Below are 25541 nucleotides of genomic sequence, written 5' to 3' on the forward strand. Positions count from 1 at the left end.
ATCCCAAACAGACACATAGTTATGCACACAGACACACACACACACAGACACACACATGCATACATACATACATACATACATACATACAGAAATGATACATACATTTTACATTATACATACGTACACACTAATACATATACATACATACATACAGAAATGATACATACATTTTACATACATACATATACGTACACACATACATACATACATACATACAGAAATGATACATACATTTTACATATCTACTACGTACACACATACATGTACACATACATACAGACATGTATACACAGATCTGTGCCTTTCTTTTCTTTTATTTCTCCTGTGAGATTGATGTCACAGGCCAGACTGTATGTCATGACTCACTGGCTGTACACGTACTTGTCTTTCAACCAACTGAATGCAACTGGAGAATGAAAGAAAAAAAAATGTGAGGACTTTGCACACCCTGTTGTACTGCACACGCAATATAACAGGGGTAGGATCACCTCATATCTAATCATACATCACTATCCTTCCATATTTTATATTCACTTCATGTATGCTTCAAAAATTTATCATATGTGGCACATGATTTCTTTACATTTGACAGCTATTATCTCGTAGAGGCAACCCTTAAATATATGTGCATTATAGCAAGATTACTTTCCCATCACACAGAAGAAAAGATAAAGAATGTGATTTCATGTTTTCTTGATATGATCAATTAGAGAAGTAATTGTTTTATCAAATATTTAGGCAAATAGACAGATCATTCAGTAAAAGGTAGTTTTCCTGACACTAGATGCACGCACCGCACAACAAAAGCCATTTGGGTGGATTCACAAACTAATGTGCACATGCACAATGACAACAGAGAGGTAAATTTTCTGCCTCATATCAGGGCAATTGTGCAATCAATGTGCCAGTCCCATGGAACAGCAATGAGCTAATTGCCCCTTTCATTAACTCTTTACATCACAATAGGCAAACTGGTTACAGACAAAGTTAATGGCACTTTGAGAATGTTGGCACAGAAAGGGTTTGATATAGAACCTCTACTGTCGAGGATACCACAGATGTATTGTAGTCGAGCTGCCAGTGGCAAATGAGAGATTTGATTTCTTTGCACACAAGGACTCAGTGTGTCTTACTCTGATGTAGACTGCCACAAGTGCTATTGCCAGTTTGAGGAGCCTTGAAATTTTCTTCCAGAATAGAGCTTTTTTCTTTATATAGTTCAGAGTTTGCTGGCTTTCTTCATTCTGTAGCTGCTCAATGCCAGCTAGGGACAGATGATGATGAGTGGATCCACCCATCATTTTGACTGTTTTTAGAGCCAAGAAATCCTGGGTTGATAAAGGACTCAAGTTTTATCAAGCTGATTGAACTCATACTCCACTGATAATCAACATGTTGTTTGTGTAATAGTTTGGGTCTTTTTCACATAACTCTCCTAAGTCAACACATGAAATTTGCAGAGGTCTGTTATAATATCAAAATTGGCGAATGGAGAGACATATTATCGAAAACATGGTACACAATTGGGAGGTGTGCTGTCATGGCATGAAAGAGAGATTGATAAATGAAATTATGTTTATAATCCACTCATAAAATATGCCATGCCCATAAATCAAAATAGTGTGAAATCAGGAACACATCACACCCCAGTGAATTCCGCCAATCAGGTAATAAATACCAGAGTCAAGTATTTGACACTGTGATGAATCTCGTGGGTTTAAATCCATCAACAGCTATACAGGTGATCTCTACAAACTATCCAAAAATTTATTTTTAGCTGATTAAATGAAGACACATCATTCTAAAAACACAAGACAACCTAACTACTATATTATACCAGTAATGCTGCAAAGCGTATTAAATATCATAGAGTATCACACATACTATTTTATACAATGCACAAGCAAATACATTGTAATCACAGTGTTTCCAGTATTTAAACTGTCTTGTAGATCCCTTGCTCTATGTTGCACAAGTGTATCAATTGTGCAATTGAATAATTTCACAAATGTACGCTGGCACTCTTTATAAAGTGTAGACAATACAATGTATCTGTGAGCATTTTATGTACAAAAAAATGCCTCATCAGCAAGCCCAAGTGTCCAATGTGAACAGGGCCTTTTAGCACTGAATTGCCCCCTCATGGATGAAAAACTCAAATTATGGATGCTGGCAGCAGCTGAATGGAGATGAATGTGAAACGGAATGCTCTGCGGCCAATCTGCTCAGGTTTCGTTTGGGAGGAGAGAGTAATCTTCCTCCGCCGGAATTGAATATACTGTGTACTTCACCGGCCACTACCACGGCAGCTGAAAAGCTTCTCGTTGGCTTCCGCCCATCGTTGGTGATTTTTCTTTCTCTCTCTCTTCTTTTTCTTTTATGTATAGGCCTATAAGCAGTGTTTCCTTAATACAGTTCATCAACAGCTGCATTTGTATCCTACAGGGTAGTATTCAACTTCAAGTAAAATACCTACTGTATTAATTTGACTTCATTAGAGTTTGATTTGATTTATAGCTTTTTGTTTCCTGTATGATTATTCATCATCATGCCCAACTGAAAGTCGCAACAGACAATGCAAAGTCTTTCAGAAATATGAAAACAATGTATACAACAACATAGTTTTCATAGCAAACACCCAAGATACAAATGATCTACATGTATTCTGTAGGTTATTTTTCGTCTTGGTGCCATACAGTTTAGATATTTTGAATATTCTTATTCTTTATCTTCAAAACAATAACAACATATTGTGTACTGATGAGAGGCCCTGACTTTTAATAGCACAACACATCTTCTGATGAGTGCTTACAAGTTTACATCAATAACCTAATTCAAAAATTCATCTTCACATTCAAACCATACAAGCTTAGTTATGAATGAGATGCTGTCAATCACAGTCTATACTCTTTTCCTCATTAGAAATTCTTGTTAAACTAAAATTTCTGATTCATCTTTTCTCCACTTTCTAGTACAGTTACGGTAGGCAGGAATGTTGAACAAAAGGCAACAAACTTTAAAAAAAAAGTCTTCTGAGACATTAAAGGGGCAAGTGCAACTGCAGGATACTCTTTCAAATCAACAGAAAATCAATTAGGTACGTACTTTTTGGCGATTATGTAACATGCCTAGTCACTCTCGAGTAATCTACAAAGGATGATGCCTATGAAATGGCAAATTCATGGGATGGTTGTGGGATATAGCAAGAAAATTAACTGGAACATTCAGACCTGTGGCACATACGATACAACGTGAGCGTGGGGCGGCTGAGCAACCCCCTGCCCCCACCCCACACACACAGACATACGCACATGATAAATACAGTACATTCCACACACTACATTACCCATTACTGAAAATTCCTAAATGTTATTTTCTCACTCACACTCACATCTAGTTTGTGTTTTCATGTGATGGATGTGGTATTTATCTTGCGTCATTGACATGGTAGCTTGCTTGTGTGTACAATGTGTGTGTGCGTGTGTCTGTAAGTGTAAGCATACGTGTGTTGCAGACGCTTTCTAACTCTTTTCCTCCCTCCCCAGACGTGCCAATATTTGCCGAACATTCTCCTCTTCCTTTGATCCATCCCCCCTTTCCTTCGTCACCTCATTATGTGGCCCTCCTACCTGTAATCACACACCGGTACCACCCTCTAGCCAAAAGTCTATAGTCCCATGCATACAATCCCACGCGGTGCAGCTTGTGCCCTCCCTACACTACTACACAATGCAATTTGCCTGAGTGCACCCATGCACAACAGCTATTCAAATAGGGGTAACACCACCATTGTGCCCAGGACAGGAGAGGAAAAGAAGGGAGCATGGCTGAAAAGAAAACCGTTTGGCTCTTCACTTCATCTGACAGAAAACACGTCCCCCTCTCCCCTATTGTTCCTTCAAGGCTTAAACTCATCCTCTGTTTACCGACACAGCTCTGGCATAAAGCGCCTTGTTAACCAGAGTCGCATGCAAATGGAGTAGTCCAGCCAGTCAATACACTGACCACTACCAAAAGCACAAGAGGGACGTAGCTATTCATGGCAGCTATTGTGTCACCTGTGAGTGGAGTGGGGAGGGGGCTCCACAGCATTTTACACATCTTGCTGTTGAAAGATGTATGTTGAACGCTTTTCTCCCCCCCCCCCCCCCCCCCCCCGCCCCCACTGGGACTCATATCAAGTGCTCTTCAGTATCAACAGGCCAAGCAAAACACAAGAGAATTACCTGTAAAGAAGAGTTACTCTTCTTGGTTGTTACAAGACTATTGGAGCTTTCAGAAGGATACACACAACACACTACTCAGAATCAATTTCCTGGCATCGCTTGAACTGCCTTCTAGTCAAGTAGTTATTCAACATACACATTAAACTTAGAGGCCTACACTGTACCACTGCCCAGTGTATGAAACATAATTTTCGTCTACCAAAAGTTTACACTGGTATGTATGTTGGTTTTACCCTTATCAAAAAAAAAAGGGGGGGGCAAACTTTCAAATAAAGTTTTAGTTTCTTTGCTTTGCCAGTAATCTGTTCTCAGATACAAAATACAAGGTATCTTATCCTCTCTATTTTTTCACGGTGTTCTGTTTTTTAGCGTATATCCTGTTTGGAATTAGATTGTTTCGAAACGTTCGCTTTGGTATTTTCCTTTACCATTCCAAAGGATCTTCATACAATGTACAAAGGAAGACAAGGTTGGGCAGGCAAAAGATCATATCACATGTGAGCATACCAAGCTGGCTTCATCAGCCACAGGATACACCTGTAGACGTGTTTGTGCTTTAATAATGGGGTTAATCACCCAAAGAATCAGTGATAGCCTGGGAGAACTGACTTGTGAAGTATATCTGTATGAAGAAAAAAACACATTGATAACAATAATACAGAAATAAAAACAAAGGAACACACTAGGAAAGAACTTTCAGTGCATGTATACTGGAGTCTGATATCTCCAGAATGATGAATGAAAAAAAAAAGAACTCCTAGGGAGGACATACACTGTAATGTCACATCTTCCTGAACTCGACCAAATAGAAAAACATGACAATATTTCGCTAATATAGGCCTACTACACAGTAGACGAAAACATTTCCTACATTCCAAATTATACACATGTTAAAGTTCACTGAAATTGCCCTGCCAGTATTGCAGACAATTATAGACACGTATGTTTCCGCTTTTGCAGCATCATCCGCAGAGAAGGGACGGATATTACTCTTCACCCATCCAATGGAGTTTACAGCCTTTTGGTGCTCAAAGACAATGAGACGATATTTGGCGCTCAAATTACCGGTACAGTATCGGTTGTTATCATCAATTTGGCTGATGAACCATGAAATCTTCACATACAAGGCTGAATACGTAAATGATCACACAATTCATGATTTCTTTAAAATGCACGAAGAGGGACAATAACCTCAAATTCCTGCTACTGTTTTGTGGGCACGGCCTTGTTTGAACAGATGGCCCCAGAGCAAATCTCCGCTTTCTCGTGATCATCACCGTGACATTTCACCTGCTGAAGAAGCCGCGGACACACTTCACAGAGCATCGCCATGGAGTACGAGACATGATACCACACAGACAGAACAGGTGCATACATCCGAAGACAATGCTATGTATCTTCTGTTGACACAGTAAATCTCCTACTATGAGACAGAGTGAATTTGTGTATTTGAGAATCACCCGCCATATCAATCTCGGTATCCCCGCCAAATACATTTTTTTGTCATCCCTCTTTAAAGCATAGTAGCTTCGCATAATCCTCAATTCTCCTGATATTGACCTCAATTCCATCTTATGGTGCAGGTGAAAAAAAAAAAATAAGATGAATTTTGGGAATGCTCATGTAGAGGAGGTCATTCACAGTTTAATGAATACATCTGAAACCATTCAAAATGGAGACTCTTTTTTTTTCAAGAAATTGTTAGTATTCACACTTGATGAATTGACTGAAAATACACACATTCTTTCAGAAAGAGAATGATAAAGAATTGTTTTCTGTAAACAACATTGCACACTGACTTTGTTCTATGTCAGCTCTGTGGAAGAAATTCAGACTAAATCCCAGACTTTATTCACATTTGATGCACTATTCCACTCCTACCCTACTAGACAGGTTGAGCTTGTGCCGACAATAAAACAACAATAATAACAGGAAAAAGTTAGATAAATCTCATCCATACCATTATGCACTAAAAGCTAAGCTGTCACAGCCAAGATACAGCACCAAAACAAAACTGTGTCTGAATGTTCTCCCTTTGTAGAGGCATAAGAAAACAGGTCATGTACTCTACTTGTTTGTTTGTTTGTTTGGAAGACGAAATGGAATTTACTGTACAATGTACTGCTTGGAGCTTGTTTTTCCTCCTTCACCAACAATAAAGAGCTGCAAACCCGCACACCAAAGAACATCTCTGAAAGCAGTCCCACCAGTATAACTAGACCGTGAAGAGGTATTCCCGTACATGCACCCACATATCACATCTAAAGGGAGGTTTTCCTCTTCTTCTCTGGTGCTAGATTACCACTGGATCACTAGTCTAAGGTACAGCATTCACAGCATGCCCTGCATAGTCGTCCTGAATAATGACCAAGATAATTAGCTCCACAATTAGGCCTGAATTGTTGCTCCATAATTAGCTCCATCATTAAACACTTCTAGAGTGGAAATGAGAAACCGGAGGAGTCAACTTCAAAATCTGTCTCTCAATTCTTCAATGTTAGAAATGATTTCAAGCCTAGGAACCACTGTCACCAATCATGCCCCCCCCCCCCACCCCCCTCACTGAGACCATATTCTTTAATAAGAGTTGCATGTTCATTGATTGCATCATTCCTGGACCTCATGGCAAATACATGAAGGCCCTATGTCTCGTAAGTGCAAACTATAAAATTCTTTCCCTACTGTTTTGTTGATGCTCAGCAGGGTTCGAAATTGGCGATGGTCCGCTGGCCATTGGCCACCCAAAATCACGTCGGACTAGCTAAAAATCGAAAAATTCTGAAGTTACTAGTCCGTCTGGCTAGCCAAAATATTGCTTCAGTGTCAAAATTGATTCTAAGTAGTCCGCCTGGCTAGTTAAAAAAAAAAAGTTAAGTGCGACCCCTGCTCAGGCGTGTCTACTGACAATGTTAACCCGTTGACGGGTAATTTTGCTACAACATGCATTTCCCGTAGGCACTTGCCCGAGTATACTTGTCACTCGTCCTGAACAGGTTAATAGCATCAACACACAACCTAATCTTAAAATACATACATGTACAATTACATTAAGACAAGTAAAACTGGATGTAAATACTCTCTCTGACAGGCCTACTCAAGGAGTTACTAACTCCTTGGGACCAATCCTTCAACATCCTCGGTGCAGTTTGTGACCATAGCTTTCACTCCACGTCATTCACACGACAGTCAAAGCATTTGCAACATTATACAACTTGCTATTCATAAATCAACCAAATAAACATAAATGAAGAACATACATTATACGGCAGAGGCAAAGATAACAATGCTCTGCTCATGTAACCATTCCAAGTGTACATGAAAGTCCATGCCATACACTGTAACTATGACACCATGTATAGAGTGTTTGCGGGAGAAAAGAAGCAGGGTGAAATTCCATGTACCTTTGGGGTTCTCTTGACACTTGACACTAGAGGATTGGACGACCTTTGAACCCGCCAACCATCATCCATGTACATAGGAGAACCCTGGCTGTGGTTCACATGAATGATGTATGCAGGGTTGTAACCCTCCCAGCTCCCTACAAGATGGGAGCAAATGCAAGCCCAGCCCCACCACGACACGCAGCACGCCGTCAAGTGCACAATTCGAGCAGGACGTCAACAGAGTGCTGCCAATGCGACAGCTAGAATACAACTTTCCATCAAGCTGCCTGACTTCACTTTCATTCCCTGCAGTTTTCATATTAATCCCAAGCAGGCAGACCTTTGGATTGTTTCATAAAGCGGTTTAGACCGATCAATCAGGCAGGTTTTACCAAAGAGATGGTTGCCAATAAAATGGATCAGGCTATTGACACCAAGGGAAGTCCCTCCTAAGTAAATTCATTTCATCACTGCTTTTAATTTCCTCCTCTGAAGATTTTGTCACAGTAACACACACACACACACACACACACACACACACACACACACACACACACACACGCACACTGTACAGAAAGACTGAGATTGGACCTTTCACACTTTATATAACAGTCAATGTTTATCAGCTCTTTCACTAACATCATACTTTGAGCAATGCATAACCCAGGTAACAGTCATGTACAGTACGCAAGTGAGTAAGCCTAGTACAGCAAATTATATCCTATAAAATCCAATAAAAAATTTTACTATTCATTTAACAAATTTTACAACAGATGAGAAATAAAATTCTACCCTCCCTTTCCAAACTACAAATGTACTTTCATTTGATAATCTACGTCAGTGCCATCATTGGTGGCACTGAAGGATGCTGTAAACAGTATTAAAGTTTTATCAGTGCTCAGACAGATGATAAGACAGCCAAAATACCAGGGTGGTGATCGGTTTGTTTGTATGGAAGCGATACCCAATCAGCCTGTTGGGGCAATAAACATTTTAATGGCTAGCTGACAACAACCCTCTTCACACACAATTCACAGCAGACAGATAAGAGATTGCATTTTAAAGAGAGAAAGAGAAACATTACAACAACAGGTGACCCCAGATGACCCCGGAGCTGTGACTTCCCTTGGTATCCAACAGGTGATCAGAAGGTGGTAGTTTTATCACAAATAATCATCAATAATACCAGAAATCTGGCCCTAAAATAGAAGTTGTACAACTCCCTCTGATATATTTTCAGCATTTTAAACTATCCACACAGCTAAATATGAGCCCGCCCAAATAATAATTGGAAGTCAATATGCACACACAGTGATTGTCCTTGTACAAATTTACATGTATGCACTGTATTCTGTACCTTGTCTGCAGCATGGACGGATTCAGAAAGGGAGGGGGGAGTGTTATTTTTAGCAGGTACATTGTAAACTACAATGGAATCAAGACACTTTAAAACTACTACTGTGAAAAGAAGCTACACCCCAAAACGAGTTGTACATGACTCAAACACCAGTCACTGTGGGGAGACAAGATTCCTTTTCACACTTTTTGTGAGAAAACCTGCAGATCTGTGTGAGCAATACTGCTGAGAATGCTTTTTCTCTTTCTGTGAAAGAATTCACTGTATGCACAAGCAGCCATGCAGAATGTCCAGTTGGTTATGCTCTTTCAGACCATACAGATAGGCCTACTTGTATAACACAAGTGCTGTATTACTGGTATTTGGGGGGAGGGGGAAAAAATTGCAAAGCAATGGTGCCATGGTGATTTGTTCATAAAAATATAGGTCAGGAGCTTTATTGTGACTTGTATACTGTTGTAGAAGCAGTAAGCATGGTCGTCTTTCTAGGTTTTTCCTCCTCTCCCTCCTCCATTCCTCTCTTCATGTATAAAATTTTATCTCTCTCCTTCCCCTTCCACTTATAAAGATCAAACTACCTAGGCCCTATCTTACAGTTAAATATCTGTTCATCCATCGTTCCCCCCCCCCCTCCAGTTTCTGTCCCTTTTTCCTTCTGTATCTATTTGTGCTTTATCTACCTACAAATATAATGTACAGTGTATCTTCCCTTCACACACTGGGTACCTCAATTTGCAGATCGCTTGATCTATCTATAGCTATCCATCCACTTGTCTATTCATATTAAATTCATTCATTCTTCTCTCTTAAAGAAGATGAATTTTGATATCCATCTATCAATCAATCACCTCTCTATCCCTCGTTCCTTCAACATTTTTTTCCACATCTTCTCTCCATCTGGTATTGCATGTCGCTCTATCCTGTCCCCCACCATCTATCTATCCATCTATCTATCTATACCATCCATCTATATCTCTTCCCTCTCTTTCCTTCACATCTGGATGTATGTCCACTAGACCATTGCCTTTCCAGTCTTAATAGCCCACTCACTCACTTCTTTTCTTACAGACACCATTCAACCAACTGAAGCATTGTATACTATGCACTAAATCTGAGCTACATGGTCATAATTGCTACCAGTGTTGACATGTGCAACACAAAATCTTCAATACTGGAGCCAACAAAATATACAATGTACCAAACAGTCTTTCATTCCTGCAAGCAAGCACAGTTGCTGTTGACTTAATCCAACTTTGAAAGTTTACAATTATTCCACATGGAAGGAACATATCGATACAAGCAAGTCAAGAGATAGTAATGTAAAGAAAAGGGAAACCTCAACTGAAGTACTTGATTACCGGTGTGCTCAACTTCTGTCAAGCAAAAAGCAAACAAACATACACAGAACAAAAAACCCTGTTTGACAACGATATGTAATTCATGCATCAGTTGGATAGAATGTTGAGAATTACACATGCTGCTCCTATTCTGTCCTCACGTACATGTAGTATAAAATCCTCTTTCAGTATGAAGCACATTTCATTTGGGCAAAACAAACAAAGAAAAAAAAAATCCTATCATCCAGTACTTTGATCATTTCATCTTGTAGTAGTATTTACTTTACAAGCCAATCAATGGCATCTCGGTTTTTCAAGTGGGGACAATTCAAATATTACATGACTTCAAGTATTTACTGATCAAATGCAAATTATGTTCTTATCAACTGCTTCAAATGTGTTTCTTGTTGTTACTATTCATTGCACACACGTCTGCAGAAGCAACTATTGTATGCTGTAGTAGCCTGCAAGTTTGTTTTTATATACGCAGTCATTTGTATTTTACAGTGTATCTAAATTGTACACTGTAATTTGTTCACCTTTCAGCATAATGCATACACTGACTCTTGAGCACGAATCCTTGTTTTACAGTGAATTCATTGCCTTCTTTGGGTGTTTTCTTTTCAAAACTGGTTCATAATATAGACTCTAATGAATTAACTTGCAGGAAAATGTTCTTTTTAATATGTAGAATGAATAAAACAAAGTTCAAAGGAGTATTGAACATGCATCTTAGAGGTAGCAAATTGTGTCCCATTCAAGTGCAATACAATGTATGCATTGCGTACATACCAAGTCATAATGGGGGGGGGGGGGGGGGAATCGGAGAGCAGGATAAATCTTTAGTGCAATAAAATACGCACTAGATAACCTTTTGACAGTGGACACATGCCATATCACTACAAAGCTAAAAGTATCATAACTCAGGCTAATTGTCTCTTCATTGACATTTATGATCACCATTATCAGATGATGTCCAACATGTACATTGTAGCTACTGTGCATGCTGTTATTTATAGACGAGGCAACATTTTACCTGGAGTAGAAATTCCAACCTATGTGCCAGATTACCTTTTAATAGCCTATGCTTTTCGAGGACACTATCATTTTTCAAGAACAAAAAAAAAAGTATTGTACTGTATTTTCATCCTTTTGATTTCATCTGATTTTAAAGTAATTTGCATACTTCAGAGCTAAACAATATACACTATACTTTCTATATAAAGTATGATTTCTGCTTAGGAGTCAGATTTTTAACTTCCATAATAAAAAAAAAAAGATACAAAAGCAAGAAAACTATCTTTACGAAATATACCTGACATGAGGGTTGTCCATTGTGATTCACAAAATATTTGCAGAGGCTGACCCAGAGTACGCTGTGTTTTTTATCATATCCTTCTGTTTGCATGAAAGTACAAGTACAGCTGTTATAAAGTTCATTTTTTTTCATTCGTTCATTTATTTTTCATTTCCAACAAAAACATATAAATATATTACAAAAATTGAATACAGTGCATAAATTTCATCATACAAAGTAAAGGATAAATTTACAGAAAACTTGTAGGTATAGGAAAATGTTGGAAATGGGGAGGAATGCTAAAAAGCTGAGCTTGTAGGCTGCATTCCCCCCACACGTAATACAAGAAATTATATGATCGATCGACTGATAAACATTGAAAATGGATGAAACAAAGAAACTAAAGACAAAAGACCTATAACCTAACTTATCCGAAACAAAACCCTGAACAAATCCCTACAGAAGCAGTATTTAACACACAGCATTTTTAAATACACTGTACACAATGTACATCTAGTACGTTCTCCATGGATTAAAAAAAATAATAATAATAACTAGAAATGTCGCTATGGCGACTGGTATGCCTCCGCCATAATGCATGATTCTCCTAATAGGTCTATAGTACATGTGGACAATGTGTGATTACATTTTCACAAAATTGGCAAAATATTAAAATGACATGTTTGTCACAAATGTATTGAATGTTTACCTTCCTTGACCTATGTTTAATTGGATGAATAGGAGAGCATGTATTTGGGGATTTAAGAACTTTAACTTGACTTTGACCATTTCATAAGTTTATGCACTGAGTAATTTTCAAGGTATGGAGAAAAAGCGCAATTTCTGTATTGAACAGTAACTTGTTATCATTTTCATCTGGCCTTTGATTTATAAGAGAAGCACTGTCAGGCAGAACATACATAAATTCAGCATGTACTAAGTTTAAAGATAACTTGAGCCACTTCCGAGATATGGAGAAAAAAGTAAGTCCAGCACGTTCACTTGATCTTTGACCTTTTGACCTTTGACCTTCTTGGCAAAAAAAAAATCCCAGAGAATCTCTATTGGGTTAGACATGCATACATCAAGTTTAAAAAAAAAAAATATCCTGCTGGCATTGCATAAATATAAGGAAAATAGTAAGATTTTGAAGTATTGCCCTTGACCTTTGACCCCTGACCTTTGACCCCATGAACCCTAAATTCCCTAGATAACCACTGCCAGTCAGTAGATGCATATACACTATGTTCCATGAAGATACCTTGAACAATTTCCAAGATACAGAGAAAAAAGTGAAATTTTAACATTTTACTTGACCTTTTGACCTTTGACCTTTTGACCTCATGACCCCAAACTTCACCAGAGAATCTTAATTGGGTAGTGCATGTATACACTAAGTTTCAAGAAAATATCTTCAGGCATTGCATAGATATGGGGGAAATAGTAAAATTTTAAGCATTTGACCTTGACCTTTTGACCTTTGACCTTGAGCATGTGCACCCAAAAGTTGATAGGCACAACCTCACCCCCTAATACACATACATGCCAAGTTTCATTAGGATACCTCAAAAGGTTTTGGTAGTTACCCTGTCCACAAAATTCATTACGGACGGACGGAAGGACGGACGGACGGACGGACGGACGGACGGACGGACGGACGGACGGACGGACAGACGGACGGACAACCCGAAAACATAATGCCTCCGGCACCACTTCGTGGCGGAGGCATAAAAAATATACAATCCCATCCACAGAAAATCTTGTTATGGACCTGAACTCTGATTACGATGCATGCTATGAGTATCCAGCATACAAAGAGTACACTTTAAAATTGGGTATAGCAAAAGGTGCAGTGTCACTGGATTGCAGGATTTCATTTTCCTGTATAATTTTAGTATTTTTATACAATATTTCCTTCTCTCCTAATGAGGCTGAACAGTGAAAAATATTTGCACAGCGTTGGGCTGCACCCAGAATCGCCCTGCATGTGGTGGGCCTGCATCCCGCGATGAAATTGTTCGGTCAACAAATGGCGCAAATCAGAGAACTGCTGTGACTTTGTTGAGCCAAGTGTGTTATAGACCCAAGCTGCCTGTCAACTATTCATGGATGCTTTGTTGTACTTCACAAAATTGTGTCATATGAAAAGCAAAGGAGGTTATATCTATGAACTTCAGTTCCATAGAGGATTAGCAATTAATTGATTTTGAGACTCGGAAAAAAGTGCAACTGGCTCTTTTGCCTTGGCTATGTGAATGAGTCGCTGGGGTGTTGCTACAAGATGAGGGGGGCTGCCTGAATGGCCGACACACTGGGGGTCAGGGGTCGCTGTGAGGACACCTGTGGGGAGTGTCAATCTGGGAGCTCCTGTCTCCATGGACGAGGGACGACAATGGTTGGGATGAAAGAGAGAAGGAAGCATTGGGAGGGGTATTAGGAGGGCGTTGATGTGTGTAGACCGGCAGAAAGGGAGCTTGTTCGACTTGGGGGCGCGGGGGCAAAAACCGACAAATGCCCCAATTTCCGACAATCGATGTTTGTAAAGCCAGCAGCAGCTCCGGCACAAGCTCCATCGGTGCCAAACGAAACATGGTGCGATTCGGCAGCTCATCCATTCTGTCGCTCTTATCGATCGTGACTTTTGGGACCTAAAGTCCACAGAGCTTGATAGAAGATTTCCGAGATGGCCTGTCAGATAAAACTTGTGGGTGCTGGTCCTTTCGGAGCGGGAACAACCACACACCTTTCATACCGTCCCCCATATGAATGACGATACACAATCAATACTTTTGGAGCTAGCAATCATTCAATCCTGTTATGAAGAGAGTAAACAAGATATCATCAAAAGGAGGCATGTGTGGTGTTATATACTGAGTTTATGCCAAAATGCACAGTGTTCGTATGACGCTGCAGAATTCTTTTTGTTCAGTGGGTGCTGATCCACATACAATGTAAATCGTAATACATAAACACTCAAAAACACCAAGCATGCATCTGTACTCTGTAGGCCTATTCGGTGCTCTCATCTGAGCTCCAATAGCTTTTGAGCAAACTATCTTAAAACTTTGCTTGTCTAATGCATCATTAGAGCAAAATCATTTCCTATTAAAACTGTGAAGTACAAATGACAAGGCACAAATTTGTCAAAGGAAAGTAGTCTTCCATAGGAGGAATTTCATTGCAAATAGAAAGAAAATACACCCTATCATTATATAACTTACTGTAAAAGCTATTAATTTTGCAAGGGTGTAATTTTTCGCGAATTTTACACATCACTGTTGGGCCGCGAATACATGAAAATATTGTAAAAAGGCAGGCATTACAAGTGCACTTATAGTCTCTATGTTAAATCGCAAAAACAGTAATTACTCAAATAAATGTATGTGACGTCCTCATTTGCGAAATATGCAAAAATAACAGCTTTTATTGTAATGTGATAATTGAAAGACATATACATCCAATAGGGTGATGTGTAACCATAAGAAAATTGTGGTCAACTGAATATCATCTATCACATCCACTGCCAATTACACCATACATACTGCACACAAGATCTTCAAATAGCGGTGCTACGTAGTAAATCGTAGTAAATCATCTGACACGGCAAAGAGGGAAAACTGCTACAATGTATTTACCCACAACGGTGTCCTAAGGGTAAACTTCAGATTAAATCAAAATTTCCATTGACAGTAATACAATTATAACTTCAAGATCAGTGACCAGTCTAATGATGCACATTTTTTCACTGATTTTCTGTATTTTTGCTAGTTTCAATTCAGAATTATTTATTCCAAACACTTTACTGCAATTCCTCCTACACTGTAAATAATTTCACCTATACAGTGCATTGTCTAACAGCCTAGATATTTGTGAACACATAAACATGCATGGTCCTCAGCGAGCTCAGAAGAAAGAATGTTTGTTTGCGGTTTGTCCATAAACACCTACTTCCAGTGGGCATTTCTCACTGCTTGATCGATCATCCTCAACAAATGTTAGGCCGTATCCCTGCAGGCATATTTATTGTTCTTTCTTTCTTTTTTCGTCACAGAGACTGATCAAGGTAATCAAATGTGCATACAGCAAAACTTCATTCAACGTGTCATTTCATTCCATGCTGAATGAGACAGTTGGAGCAGACTGTGCAGTACTGTATTATTTTGATATAAAACTAGGGTTTATTTCACCACATTTTGCCCAGTTTACACACATATGCACCTGGGACCATTTCCTGACTTATTGCTTGGGTTTCTTGTCAGGATACTATATTTATACTTTGAGTTCGTGCATGATGTAGGAAGCAATTTGTCAAAAGGTACCGAGGCAGTGGGGGTTGGGACCATAAAGGCAATCATCCAAACGAGGGATGATTCCTGTGACAGACAGCCTGAATAGACATCAGTCAACGGCACTTCGCGACACACGAAAAGAACATCGCCGCAGATGGCTGCTAAGTTAGTGGTTGTCTTCGCATCAAGAGCAGGTTGCGAGAAAATCAAATTATGTTGCCATATTATACAACCCTGTGGGTGCCTCTAATGGCTCCCTGATACAACATTATCACTCTTCCTCCAGATGTCGATAAGGAAGTTCGCTGCCAATGTCTATCAAGACAATTTCGTGGATGTGAAATCCATCTGGCTCTATATGCTCTTACCAAGCATTATGACAACCATCGGAAGAAAATTTGATCGGTTGTTATTATGCACAAGTATACACACATCATTGATCTCTCATAATACGGCATTATAAAGAGCCAAAATGGAAACCATGCACATCTAATATTGAAACATGACTTCCATCAGGTCTTGAAGAGCTCTGAAGCCATTCATGAAAGTCATGTCATGTTGCTCAAGAAACCTCTATGCTCCAAACTGCAACAAAATTCTATGATCACTCCATTTGAATGCTACAATGTACCAATATTACCAGGCAAGTAATAGAAACAATCATGGAGTATTCAACCGTGCAAATTCTTACATACTAGTGACTTTCCAACTGGCATAATCATTTAAATAGAAACACATAAAATATTTTTCAAATTTCATATCAGTGTCAGATTTTTCAACATACACATAATGTACACTGCAAAATGCAGCTCAATTGACCGATTCTGTGACGCGCTATGTGTATTTTTAGCATAGGCGCAGCCATACTGGGTGTATCAGCAGACCCCCCCTCCGCACTCCCCCACCCCTCTCCCTACATTAGCACGCGCGCAGAATGAAAAACTGCTTTAGCCAATGGACGTCTCGTACTGAGTGCGCGAATGCTTGCTTAGTGCGCGAACCTTTGTTACAAGTGCGTGATAAACATGTTGCCCCGGGGTGGGGGAGAGCAGGGGGGGTCGGCTGATACACACCATGGCTGCGCCCTGTGCCGTAAAATGTCTGCTGCCCTCAACGAACCCGAATCGGTCAATAGTTCATATCAAAATGTGAATGACTGCTATTAAATGTATACATGCAAATTCACACTCACCTTTCTTCCTTTGAAATAGCAACACTCCATTGCAGATTTTTTTTTTCAAATCAGATTCTGTCAACTAGTTGAAAATCAAGCCGACAGAATGAAACAAGTCCAAAACAAGGTACTTCCCATTATTTAGTGTGTTTGTAGATGACGAACTTCCACTGAAGACTATTGCTAGACTTTGACAACCTGTAACACACTTTGTATTGTGTTAAAACAAAAATGCCCCACTGACACACAATGTTTTATGCCATAGACTGGCACTTAGTAATATTACAGCAGTGCATACATACGATATTAATCTAAACACTTCAATGAGAGATGGTGTTCTCTCCTTTCCATAATGTAATGATAAATCTTTGTCACTCAGGGAAGAGCAATTTTGCCGACAGCCAATGGCAGGTGATTTTTGACAGGAATGAACATCTCACCTGAAATTACTCGGCAGAATCAAGTTCAATAAAACACAGCTTCCTCACTAACTACAAAGTGTACAAAGTGTCAGAGTACGCAGGCAAATGTGGCAAAATTTACCCTACATTTTTTTTTTCACTCTGACGTGAGGTGCAATTTATCCCTTATTTTGAATATTACCTCACTCCATACATGTGACGTTCCGTGGGTCTCCTACCTCTGCAGTGAAGTCAAACCCTTCAACATCAATTGCTATCTGCCAGCCCCTAGTTTTTCTCTTAAATGTCAGCAAGCATTGTAAACATCTTTTGTCTTCTGCACCCAACCATCAAGAAAGTGGTACGCAAGTCTCGCCTGGCGTGGAAACTTCCACACTTTGTGGAATGGCCATTTTTCACAAACTTAATGCTGCTAAAGATGATTGATTGGGCTACAGAGGGGATCTGTCCTAAAAAGGTGCAAGTTTGCTACCCTCTCTCTCTCTCTCTCTCTCTCTCTCTCTCTCCCCTTGGACCTCTATCTACACGTATCTATCATATATCTATCTATCTATTTATCTAAGTAGTATTTATCTATATCTATAGATCTATCTACCTACTGTCAATGTGTATTGTATCTACTGTAAAAGTGGAAATTTTCATGGTGTTGAAATTTTCGTGCATTTCGCGCAACCAGAAACTAGCGCGAAAATAAAAGCGCGTGAATATCTTTGCTTGTCATATGTTCCAGTACTTGATGTCTTGATTCCAAGGAATTAAAAACATGCGAAACTCTTCTTACCTGGCTGAGCGCGAAAAATTAGTCATGCGAAAATGTCCACTTTTACAGTATGTCTTTGATGGGAACTTATCTTGTGTTTGTATGGCTTTAGTTCTCCTGTGTATTTGTCTATAAAACTCATCTTCATACACAGTAGATCATCACTGCCTAACTCCGACAATTTTCTGAGCCTCTGGTAGATCACATTCATGCAGCATTACGCAGGACAATATCAAAAGACGAATCATATCCCCATGTGTGATGTGAAGCATCACACATTCACATTACATTTTAGTTTGAGGGAAACAGGTTAGGAGGGTAGGAGAGGGGTGGGGTCGGACTACTGGCGGAGGAACATGGGAGGAGACATCTGAAGAGTCCCTCCAGGTGAACGAGGGCAATGAAAGGTTCATATTTGACCCCACCAAATGCAAGATGGAATGTGGATAATGTTACCACTTGAGAAGACTACAGTGAACAGTCAGTATGCCAGGGAGACACCAGGAAAGTGGGAGAGAAAGAGAGAACTAAAACTGCATACGTTCATGTGCACAAATTCTTCCGATATGCAAATTCAGCATGCTTAGTGCACAATCGCAAATAGGGTTTGAGTGGTGAGCGGCTTACAGTGGGTGTGATACTATGCCATTTTGTGGTTAAGTCTGGTTCTGACCAAACTGTTTTTGTTCAACCCTGCTCATGTGGAAACTAAGAATGGCTGGTGTTCTTGAGCATACAGTACATATGAAATGGCACTTTGGTATTCCCAAGAGGCTTTAGCACTCTCCTTGTGAATGTTATGTACATTGTACAGTGGTGCGTATGGAAAGCAGCTTGTCTGATACAAAGGACGGGGTGTTCATCATTCATATTAGTAGCCTCCTGGTCCCTCACAATTTTAAAAATCAATGCAAACATTCAACTGTAGGCCTACATGTACCAAGTATAATGGCATTTGCTGAAAGTTCTTCACAAACAAATATATACAGTAATATGCTATAATAATATTCATGTTTAATGCTGACATGGAAATTGCACTTTGAAATTCCTTCATTTTTGTCAACAGATGTAATCCCTTAGGCATTTATTCCCACAACCACTGATTTGAGCAAAATTATTTTCTTTACTCTGCTATCAGTGCTAAATGGGATTTGAGAATGGGAAAGGCATTTGGGAATGATCTACTGCAATGTTTATGAATATTCCCTTAAAAATTAATAACAATACACTGTCAGAGTACTGTATGCTTTGTACTTTATAGAGAACTTTTGAAAATATTTTTTTTTATTTTGTACTTTAAAACCATTCTGTTCTCCTACATAGTTAATGCATAAGAAAAGATTTCACACCCAAATTAGGCTACCTACTGTAGCAATGATACACGAAAAAAAATATATATATATTTCTTGAGGGACTTTATCAATATAGCATGACCTTCTGTAGTGTACAATGTAATTGTACCAAGCCTTCACAAATCCTCTGCCAACTCAGTATCGCTACTATCTTAAAAGAATATTCAAAATAACTTACAGTATTTGCATATTATTCTACTGGAAAAACAACATGACAGTATTTTTATTTGAGGCCCATGCCAATCATTGAACCCCCCCCCCCTCAATAAAAAAAAACAAACAAACAAACAAACAAACAAAACAGCAATAAAAACTAGAATAATACCCCCCAAAAAAAAAAAACAAACAAACAAACAAACAAACAAACAAACAAACACATACACACAGAACATATCTGGACCAGAGACGGCACAATCAAATTGCAGGTGACATAGAGGGGGTCAGGCTGTTCCCCTCGATTAGCAGGTACAATAAATCATACTGAACACATCTGTCTTCACTACATGATGAGCTGCGATTTGAAAATAAAAAATGCACATTAAAGAAAAAAAAAATGGCTGTGTCGCATGCATGGTGTACATCAGGGTGGTCCACAACTTAAAATTTTAGCATGTTGCAAGCTCAGAATCTGAGAATATTGCAGAAATTGAATATGCGCGGAGCGCACATGATGAGTACATAGTGCGCAATATTTTGCTGCTTATCTCTCTTTGTGCTGCTTACATTCAATGTTCTCTCTCATGTTTTGCACACAAATATCTAAAGTACCTGGTAGTTTGATGTTTCTTATGTTATGCACATGTTTTGCACATTTTTGAATACTTTTACTTTGAGCTTGTTGCAAATTCTTGAGGATGTTGCATAGCATGTTGCTGGCTTTTTAGGATGTTGCACAAGAATTTCAGCATGTTGCAGCGACATGCTAAAACCCCTCGTGGACCACCCTGGTACATACTGTAGGCCTACTGCCTGTCTGCCCACAACTCTGTTTTACATGTATTATTAAACATACTGCACAGTCGAGGCCTTCTATCCACCACAAAGTTACAGGGTTTACTTCTCCATTCTGGAAGGGAAAGTGTCCCTCATTCAAGTGTACACATCAACATTTTCCTTGACAATTCCAAATCTATACCCCCTCCCCCCCCCCCACTAAATGTACACATGTAATTCCATTAATCAGATAAGTAAGGTTCCAAAACAAATATTGTGTTCCACAATGAGACAAGCAAAGAATAAAATACATTGTTTATAATTCTGTCTTGCACCTGAATAATTCATCTCATCTGTTTTTAATCCCTTTCCCTCCCTTGCCTCCTCTCCCCCCCCCCCCCCCATCCCAAAACACTTACACATCCGTAGGGCCTACAGGCAAGCACACATGCATAAATATTACTACAAAAACAAATGCACATAATGGTATACATGTACTTAATGTAGTATACTTGATGTATTTTGGGGTCCAACTGATCTCAATGACCTCTGGACCCTGCAGAAGATTTGTTATTACATAACACCAGACACTGTTTTGCTTCTGCTTCCATCAGACCGAAGAGCAAGCAAGCAAGCAAGCAAGCAAGCTCCAGTAGTTGTCTATCGGCTATCACAATTATTTAGGAAGCCCTGTCAAACATTTACATTTCTTATCTCTGTTTTCGTTTTCATTTTGTTTAGTTTAGTTTTTTTTAATACACTGTGCCAATAGTGACTGGGCCTCCCAGTGGCATGCCGAGTTCATTCGGGAGTGACAGCTATACCATAAGAAGCACTGCTGAGCAGTTCTGGATCAGGGCCCTGTGAGGCAGGTTTAGATGCTGTCACGCTTTGCACACTCGAGCATTCCTATCTTTTTCCTTCACTACTGTGTTTACTTGGAGGGAAATCTTAGCACCCACTTAAAACGCAAACAGGCAAAGGAAGCCTACATACTGTAAGAATGTGATGCTCTTTCCATTTGAAGCTGCCTTCCGAAGTGAGAACAGCATTCTTGTATTGAAAGTCCTGGTTTTGAATACTGACTGAACCTCTGCTCTTGAAAGTAAGCTCAATGGCTACTTTACTGGTTCCAAAGAAAACTGACAAAAGTAAAATCTGAGAAAGACTTAAAAAATTATTCAGCAAATCATAAAACAACACTATAAAATTGAAACACACACTCAATGTAGGTCTACTATATCCGTGACTGATTTTTATCTGCACCATGTTCATCGAATGGAAAAGTTAACATTCCACTGACCAGTACACTTCACCATATTCTCCTGCTTTTTAAACACTATGAACTTCAAACAAATAGTGCTAGCACAAACCTGTCACACTTGAGTTTGCTCTGCTAAAACAGATTGACAGGCACTTTCTGATTTAGCACTCACTCTGTATAATTGAATATCAGAAGGAGTAACTGAAAGCTACTCCAAATAATCAATGTCCACAGGACCCTGCAGCTGATGGAATCAAGTGTCTCCTGAGGCCGTGATAAAATCGGTAGAATTACATTGCCTCAAACTTGCAACATGAACTAACTGATGATTAATACAGGAGAGAATAAGAGGCTTGTCTCTTCCTTGAAACAGTGGGCACATTGATATGGTTCATGTATTGCTGTCATTTTGAGTAATACCACATTACAAGAGAGGGGAATTTATCCCACTATGGTCCCCATAGAGAAAGTTGCAATGTTTGAAGGGAAAGGACAAAATAATGCTAAAGGGGAAATTTTTTATCTCTTCTCTTTTTTTTTCTATATAAATTTGTATTTTATAGTGAATAAGAAGACATCAGGCTAACATACTGTAAATTTAATAAAATCATCAGCTCCCTTGTTCACTTTCATTTTTTTTAAGTGTCTCTTGTATACAGTAGGATACAATTTTGTAAACTGAAAATCTCAGCTGCTTTGTACACCCACAATGCATGACATGACAGACTCTGTAATGCAGTGACTCCTGTGTATATCACCAAAACCAAAGTGAGTCCTTTCAAACACAGCAGATGAGCATATTATCAAAACACAATAGTCCTGAGCAATTACATACATAGTGCAGTAAAGAAGCTAATCTTGATGTCACATGACTGCAAGACAGAGTTCTTGACATCATGTTAGTGTTAGTAACATTCCAATAAATTTCCCTGGCATGATTGCCATATATATCATTAAAAAGGCTACTTAGACATTGTCTTGTGATAGGTTTTAGAAAGACAAAAGGATATTAAAACTCACACGGAATGACACAACCTATTTAAAAATGACATACAATTTGTACAATCACATGACATATTCTGGCTAACAATTTGTTCTTTCTTTCCTTCTACCTACACTTAAAATTCAACATTCATATCATCTAGATATACTGTACATCAATGATGAAATGAAGACTACTAGACTAGTACCCTTCACTTCATTCTGGAAATTAACATTGGCATGTCATAATAGAGTCGCATCAAAAATACTACATCTTCCATGCCATGTTTTGCTTTTCATTGATTTGTTTTTGTTGGGTTGTTTGTTGCCTTTCGGGTTTTGTTTTGGTTTTTTTGTATGTGTGTGTGTGTGTGTGTGTGTGTGTGTGTGTGTTAGAGAGAGAATGTGCATGTGTTTTCTTTTTTGGGGGGTGGGGGAAGATGGTGATAAACAAAGACTATCACTAAAAGCTCTATCAGTTTTGCAGGCAACCTGATCAGGTGTCAGAAGGTTCCCTATAATCACTGTTCCCTATGATCATGCAACTTGATTGAAGTTTGGCAATGAACTGTATACATGGTATATTTTCACGAATTTCACAGGTCAGGTGCCATTAGCAAATCTGGTAACAAACACATGAACATAATTGTCATAAACAAAGTCAGCTGTAGAAGCATAAACTACAAATAACAGATTCCAGTCAGAAGTTGATGCATTCCTGTCAAAGAAGTACAACAGATTCATATACTCAGCTCTGCAGAGTAGTTTTCTCAAACAGTAGCAGTCAATACTGCAATAAAGAAGTCAAGGTACTCAAGTTTGATATACAGTGGAAACTTGCTAGTTGCTGAAAGTGGTTAGTGGGAGGGCATTAAATAATCTATACATGGAAGACTATTGTCTTTCCAGAGGCCAAAAAAAAAACAAAACCAGATGAATACAGGTAACGTTACAATGTAAGTTCAGGTATTAACTGCAGCGCCAGTGGTAGCAAACCAACGACTATCCTACCCACACAATACTCAATATCAAAAGCTGCAACAGAGAACTCTAGCAAACTACAGGAGTCTCTAGCAGCTTGCCATACCATGTCCATGGTCATCCATCCGACCGGTTACCAATACCGGTTGCTCATGATCATGAAGTGGCCTAGGGTAGGCTAGGCGGTAGGCGCCGAGTATCAAGAGTGACCTGCAAATTAGTTGCTGTCAATCGAAGGTTTAAGCAACATGGAAAACACTTCACCGTCCCGATCAAAGTAGGCCCTACGTACTACTACACCATATCTATGATCTAGCGACAAGCGAACCACGTCTCGGAAAGTGCTTAGATTCTATTTGAGTAGAGCAGAATGCGATTGAACTGAGACACAACACAAGTATGTAACATGTCATTGTCATAGATGCCCACAGTACCGCCAGCGTACCGCCATAGCATAGTACGCCGGAGCCAGCCCGAGCCCAATCCGATGCACGACAAGCACACTCCTCGAAATTTGAATATGCAGCATCAGGATTCATTCTTCAAGCTTAAAGGGTGAAAACCTACCTTTCCCCTCTTCTTCCTTTCGCCAAGTTTCTCCATTTTATTCCTTTCAATATTCCATATTGGTTATCCGTCACGAAAGCGAGATAAATCCAACGTAAGCAGAAACATTCTGTTGCTAAACAGGAGCTGGTTTCACGTAGCGAGCGTTGTTGCAGACGCCATCTTGATTAAGCTTGCTTCTAGGGTGCTGTTGTGTTGAAAACTCCACCTCCCCCTGGAAATATGAATGGATTCAATTGTGTTTCAACACTATAAATCGAATGGTTCAGTCATAGGAAAGTGTCTGATATTATATTGATCATGTTGTAAGATTCCATCGCTTGGCATGAATACTCACTATAATGATGAATCCCAAAGAACTTTCATTCGTTTCTAAAACTACATTTAGAGGAGTCCAAGTTAATGACATAATAGCCCTCCGGAGAAAATCCTTCGTTCTTGTCGTGGACGTTTGCCTTATCAAAAGGAATCTCGACAAAAGCTGTTTTCCCAACAAAAGGGAATAAACTGATACACTTCGTTGCCTTTAGTTGTTTCCTCGATTGGCCCACTCTTTCTTCCTCTATTCACTTGATAATCTCTTCGAGACTGTTCAAAGGAGAAAGGATACTCCGAAGAGACAAAAGGGGTTATTCACTGAAGGTCGAGAAAATTTGGTGTAACAAGCTCGTTAGATTCCACGAACGCGAAAGGGATTCCACTTGTACTAGTTTAATCCTGTTAACCAGTCATTAAATCGCTATCAAACACAAGGTCAACTTGAAAGGTGAACCTTAGGATCGCTGTTCTACAACATTCTTTAGCTTCGTCAAGCACGGCAAGGAAGGGGAAAATGAAGGTTGCGTTGTATTTTTCTAAACTTGCCGTTTTCGTTATAGATTCGCTGCCTCCTGTTTTCTTTTATTTTCCAATTGTTTTGAGTCGTTCAGTCTATACTTTCTGTTAGTTTGAATAACGCATATATATCGACTAATTGTCGACCATGCTTTCACTTAATTTTCAGCCCTGCTTCTTCTTTCATTCAAGATGATGTAAGAATCCAGGGCCACTTTCTTCTGGGTTAGATTTTGCGCTAAGACAAAAGTAAAAATAGTGCAACATCAATAGGCAATAATATGTAATGTCGCAATGTGGAATGCTGTTACAAAGTCCGCTTTTCTTTCTTTGTTTTATTGTATGTGAGTGTGTGTGTATGCAAAATAATAATAATAATAATAA

The 25541-nt window shown here is 39.2% G+C and overlaps 1 protein-coding gene across 1 annotated transcript in view; it reads right to left on the reverse strand.

Moving 5' to 3' along the window:
• LOC139734192 (tetratricopeptide repeat protein 28-like) overlaps nucleotides 1–24474 on the reverse strand; it is a 139870-nt gene extending 115396 nt beyond the window's left edge. The window contains exon 1 of the mRNA XM_071644997.1: nucleotides 24324–24474. Within this exon, the coding sequence (XP_071501098.1) occupies nucleotides 24324–24359 (36 nt within the window). The 5' untranslated portion in view covers nucleotides 24360–24474. The remainder of the gene's footprint in view (nucleotides 1–24323) is intronic.
• Nucleotides 24475–25541: the final 1067 nt, after the last annotated feature.

Source organism: Diadema antillarum, unplaced genomic scaffold (genome assembly GCF_040938485.1).
Source record: "Diadema antillarum isolate AM-2024a unplaced genomic scaffold, OU_Dant_1.0 seq00000512_RagTag, whole genome shotgun sequence".
In the NCBI taxonomy this organism is placed as follows: Eukaryota; Metazoa; Echinodermata; class Echinoidea; order Diadematoida; family Diadematidae; genus Diadema; species Diadema antillarum.